This window comes from Hipposideros armiger, unplaced genomic scaffold (assembly GCF_001890085.2).
Source record: "Hipposideros armiger isolate ML-2016 unplaced genomic scaffold, ASM189008v1 scaffold_389, whole genome shotgun sequence".
NCBI classification, from domain to species: domain Eukaryota; kingdom Metazoa; phylum Chordata; class Mammalia; order Chiroptera; family Hipposideridae; genus Hipposideros; species Hipposideros armiger.
This window is the reverse complement of record NW_017731739.1, coordinates 378,655-383,994: the sequence shown is the minus strand read 5'-3', so window position 1 is coordinate 383,994 and position 5,340 is coordinate 378,655. Positions and strand designations below refer to the sequence as shown.

At 51.1% G+C, this 5,340-nt stretch overlaps 1 protein-coding gene across 1 annotated transcript in view; it reads left to right on the top strand.

Annotated features, from left to right (window-relative positions):
- The window catches only part of MOCS1 (molybdenum cofactor synthesis 1), a 26,469-nt gene that overhangs the window by 5,156 nt on the left and 15,973 nt on the right, over positions 1–5,340 (top strand). Inside the window, exons 2-3 of the mRNA XM_019663383.1 lie at positions 2,668–2,794; positions 4,112–4,279. Of these exons, the coding sequence (XP_019518928.1) occupies positions 2,668–2,794; positions 4,112–4,279 (295 nt within the window). The remainder of the gene's footprint in view (positions 1–2,667; positions 2,795–4,111; positions 4,280–5,340) is intronic.

Here is a 5,340-nt window from a genome sequence, read left to right as displayed (position 1 = left end):
GAGAGAGAGAGAGAGAGAGAGAATGAAAATATATGAGAATGTATGTACGGTATGTATGTAGAAGGCTGGCTCAGGCACTTGAAGTACAGAGTCTGAATGAATCTAGATAAGGTCACTCCAGGTCTCAAAAGTGAAATCCAGCCTGCCTAATTCCATTCTTGATTGCCCCATTACACTGCTTGCTCCCCGATTTCTGCGGAGTCATATTCCTTGGTTCTCTCCCAATTCCTGGATTAATTTTGGCTTCTCTCACCCAGCCACCTCCCCTATACGCTAAGATGAGGGTGAGGCAGGACATCTTGGCAAGTGAGGAGGTGAGGTTTGAAGTGACCAATATTAATGAATCGCAAATAGCTGCTGATGGAGAAGAGGGTGCAAATCTGCCATAAATCCAGGTTCCCAGGTAATGTCTCTCCTGGACTCTGTCGGCCGACCCTGCCCCAACTCCAAGGCTACCAGTGGAAAGGCAGTGAGTGAGTGGAGAGGGAGGAAGGTACTGTTATGATTATAGCAGACTGCAGTTCAGAGACGTGACCGCTGCTTGCTTGTCATGGGACTGTGAGCAGGGTGGGCAGAGTGAGGCCAGTTTGATGGGAGCATCCCCACAAAACACACACAGACATACACACACTTTCTCACTCATATCCCTTCTACCTCCTGAGTCAGTCTATGGCCCTGGGCTGTACATTAGAATCACCTGGAGAGATTAAAAACACAAATGCTCAGAGATCAAATTTACTGTATTTCCCCATGTATAAGACACACCCTTTTTCGAAAAATTTGGGGTCTAAAAACTGGGTGCGTCTTATACAGTGGTTGTAGATTTTTTTTTTACTTGCATTTCCCGCTTTTTTCGCACTTGTTTTTGCGCTCATACAACCACTGTATAAGATGCACCCGGTTTTAGACCCCAAATTTTTCGAAAAAGGGTGTGTCTTATACATGGGGAAATACGGTACTTGGTCTCCAGTGGAAGTTTTTTCTTACACTTCCCCAGATGGTTCTAATGTACAGTCAGGGCTGAGGAGGTCGCTGGAATAAATGTGTCTCCCTCCCGGGTGCAGGTGAACAGTTTCCCTGGACCTCCAGGTGGGCCTGAGGCCTTCTGCCTCTCTTAGGTTACAAGATCATGAGAATCCCAGGTGTTGACCCACCAGCTTCCTGGCCCCCTTCCCTTCGCCCATTTCTCTTTTCTTATTTTACAACTGGAAAAACAGGCCTTCAGGAGCTAGTGTACTTTCCTAGTATACAAGACCATACCTGTCCCAGAAACCAGGGGTTCTTGCCCTCATGTCTGAAGCCCTACATGTAGGCATGGATGACTGCCAAGGTTATGATTTCATCATTCTAAAGATTCTAAAGAAATGACTTCTCTCCACCCTGTGTACCATTTCATGTACCTCCTCAGACTCGCCTTATGCAATTAGAGGAAAGAATTTAGATCTTGGAAGTCAGAAGATCTAGATTTGAATCTTAGTTCTGCCAAGGGTGTTCTTGGACCCCATCCAAGCCTTAGTTATAATAATCCTTTATGGGGTAGGTGTGCAAATGGAACAGAGAACATGCTTTGGAACGTTAAGATGCTTTGCAAATATTCCTTGTTGGAGCAGTTATCTCATCATCACCTGTCATGACCCAGGGATGTGCTCTCAAGGCAGGAGAACATCCTCCATTAGACTTGGGAAAGCGTGAGGTTGGCTGCCTCCTTTCTCTCCCCAGGAGGAAGCTGAGCCTTGCGGGGAGCCTCCAGCAATCTCCTCCCCCTTGGGCTCCAGACAGTGGGTGCATAATCCTTTCTTCTGGCAACGGGTAGCGTGAAGGATAGACTGGCGTCATCTTTGTATGGCGGTCATCCTGGCCCTTTCATTCTGCCTTCCTGGTGGCTGGTGGTCTCATTCCTTCTGCAGGTCTCCCTGGTTGTGCAGTTCTTGCCCCAAAGCCATTCTGCATGAGGGGAGCCCGCCCCTGGGTCTACCCTCCCCAGCTGCTCCTGATGGCTTGGCCTGTTGGGTCCTCCTGGGTAGTGAGGTAGTTAAAGAGAAGGCAGCTGTGTGACACCCAGCCCCTAGAGCTAGTGAGTTTGCTTTGAGCTCCTCCGTCTTCCATTGTAAAGGTAAGGCCTGGGAGGCCTGGGTTGGAGAGGCAGCTCACCAAATCCCAGGCAGTGTAGCAGTGGCCTCGCCATCCCTCTCAGTTACCTGCTCCCTCCCTCCTTCCTTTCTGGACTTGCTTGCCAGTTGGTATAGTTACTAGGTGCCAAGTGGCTCATTCTCTCCCAGTGACCCGTCCAAGAGTTACTAGAGATGTTTGTTCCTGGATAGGCCTCCTTTAAGCGGGGAGAATGGGATGATGCTCTACAGAAGCCCCGCATCCATGGGCTGAGTGCTGGAGTCTGGGGACAGGCCCTTCCCTTCAGGCCTTTTTCCCAATCTGTGAGCAAGGGGCAATCCTAGCTGCCCCCCACCCCAGGACTGTGGAGCCCACATGGATGGAAAAGTTAGAGGTGCTGTGTAGATGTCAGAGATGAGGGGCAGGGTGGTTGATGGGACAGGGCTATGTTCCCAGGTGGCCTGTCCCCAGGTAGGCTGTCCCCAGGTGGGCTCTCCCAGCTCCTCTCCTCCAGCCAGGGAGCAATTCCCCACGTTTCCTCCCGCCCTGTCACTGCAGGATGTGTCCACACGGAGGCAGTTCCTGAGGGAGCACCCGATCCCCTTCTCTGCCTTCCTCACTGACAGCTTCGGCCGGCAACACAGCTACCTGCGGATCTCCCTCACGGAGAAGTGCAACCTCAGATGTGAGTCTCACCCCTCGGCCCTCCCTGGGCTTCTGAACCCGCCCCCGGCCCAGAAATCCTCCTCAGTCCTCCCAGTTCCTCTTTCGAACTACTTCCCCACCCACCCGTCTTCCTTGCTTGCCAGGTGGGGTTCAGGGACAAGATAGGGGTGACGGCTGAGTTTCGTGATCCTGGAAGCAAGGTTGCACTTGGGATTAGATTTGAGAACAGCATTGCCGTTGTGGTTAAGATTAAAGTTGGTTGTGGATCCCTCACTCTTCAGGATTCTTTTCTTCCTCCCTCCCATGGCCCTGCAGTGCCCGTGGCCAACTCTGCCAGCTGTGGGGACACCCCAGTCTCGTGACAGAAGTTGTCTGCAGCCAAGCTGTTACACAGTCTTCGTTTCATAATCCCTTCCGGAGGGAGCACTCTGGGGGGTTTATCCACTGGGGAGGGACTTCCAAAGTTCATGTGCCCCCCTCCCCTTCTCTCTTCCTCCCTTCCACTGTAGCTCACAACAAGAAATGTGTTTACTTCATGGCCCAATAAATAACTGTGTGTGTGTATAGTAAACGTTTAACCAAACAGTATTCACTCCATGCAGTACTGATGTTCTGATATTCTTACCTATTCTATTTTGTCTTCAAAAACCAATTCTGGACCCTTCACTAACTTGGCTAAATGCCCTGCTTACAGATCGTGGCCCAATCCCTGATAACACACTGACGGGAGGGAGGGAGCCCCCCTCACCTGCCAGGACTCCCCTCATTTACCTCATTCTGCTAGCTCACCCTGAATGACCAGTACCTCAGCTTTCCAGCCGGTAAAACGGGACTGATGATGACCTGCACTAGATAGGCTGCTGAGGAGAACTGGTAGCCACACAGGACAGTGGCTTTTACCAGCCCAGAGAGCACTTCCCAGCCTCTTTCACCTCATGGCACACACGGAGACGGGTAGCTATTGGCCAAAACCAGATGAAATGAAACAGGGCAAGGAATGCCAGAGGGAATGGGCCCAGAACTGAGGGAATAAGTGTCTTGGCATCTGTCTACCCCAAGCCAGGCTCTGCTCTCAGCCTAGTTGATCATCTTTAACCTATACCCTCAGCTCCCCCACGGAGGGATATTACTGTGGGGCGGGAGTGTTAACATTGCATAGATGAGAAAATCTGGCCTAGGATCTGTACCACCTCAGAGTTGGCGCAGTCTCTCCTCACTCTCTGGGTGGGGTTCAGGAGGACGTTCTGGGCTGGTGGGAGACATTGGAGACAGGCGACAGCATGGGCCTGACGCCCGTCATTATTTCTTGCCTCCACATCGCTTCTCTTCCTTGCAGGTCAGTACTGCATGCCCGAGGATGGTGTCCCACTGACCCCCAAGGCTGACCTGCTGACCACAGAGGAGATCCTGACCCTTGCACGGCTCTTTGTGAGAGAAGGCGTGGATAAGATCCGCCTTACGGGTGGAGAGCCGCTCATCCGGCCGGATGTGGTGGACATTGTGGGTGAGTGTGCCGAAAGCTGTCACCACTGCTCCCGGCTTCCGCCTCGTCCAGCTGGATTCAGATAGTAATGCGAATCTCGGCAGCTAACTGTCATTTAGAGCATTGTGCTCATTAGGTCCTGCCACCCTTTGACAGATACCACTATTCACATGATGCTAGGAAGTGAGGTACAGAAACATTCAATAACTTGTCCGAGGTCACAAAGCTAGTAAGTGCTGGGCCCAGAGGCTTGTCGTCCAGTTTGGACTGAAGTCCTCCACAGGGTCTGCAGGCTCATGGTGACGTGACTCCTGCTGACCCCCACGACCTCTTGCCTGCTGCTCTGCCCCCTGTCCCCACTGCAGCCATGCTGCCAGGCCTTTACACTTACTGTGCTCTTCCTGGGAGCACAGGGCTCACTGTCTGCCTCACTCAGGTCTCTGCTCAGATGTCATCACCTTGAGGAGGCCGCCTTGAGTGCTCTCTGTAAAGGATATCCCCTTATACAGGTGTTCACTTGTTACCTGAAATGTAATAAAAACAAAGTACGTCACTGCATAGACAGCCCAGCCACGCTCTGTCCCAGGAGTTGGCGAGGCACAGCCCACAGGCCTAACCTGGCCAGCCCACCTGTTTCTGTATGGCCTGCAAGCAGAGAATGGTTTTTATGTTTCTGAAGATTGGGAAAAAAAAATTGAATAACATTTATGGCATCTGAGAATTATATGAAATCCCGAATTCACTGTCCATTAATAAAGTCATGTTGGCACATAGCCTCACCACTTATTCACATTTCCCATGCTGCTTTTGTGGAGCTGAGTAGTTGCAACAGAGACCACGTGGTCAGCAAAGCCAAAAATATTTACTCTCTGGCCTTTTGCAGAAAAAGTGTGGCAACTCCTACGCTCTCCCATTATCCTGCCTTTTTTGTTTGTTTGTTTTTTATAGCATTTATCTCATCTTCATGTTATGTTATTTGGTTGTATGTTTCCCCTCCCTTCCTTCCTTCCTTCCTTCCTTCCTTCCTTCCTTCCTTCCATCCTCCCTCCCTCCCTCCCTCCCTCCCTCCCTTCCTATCTTCC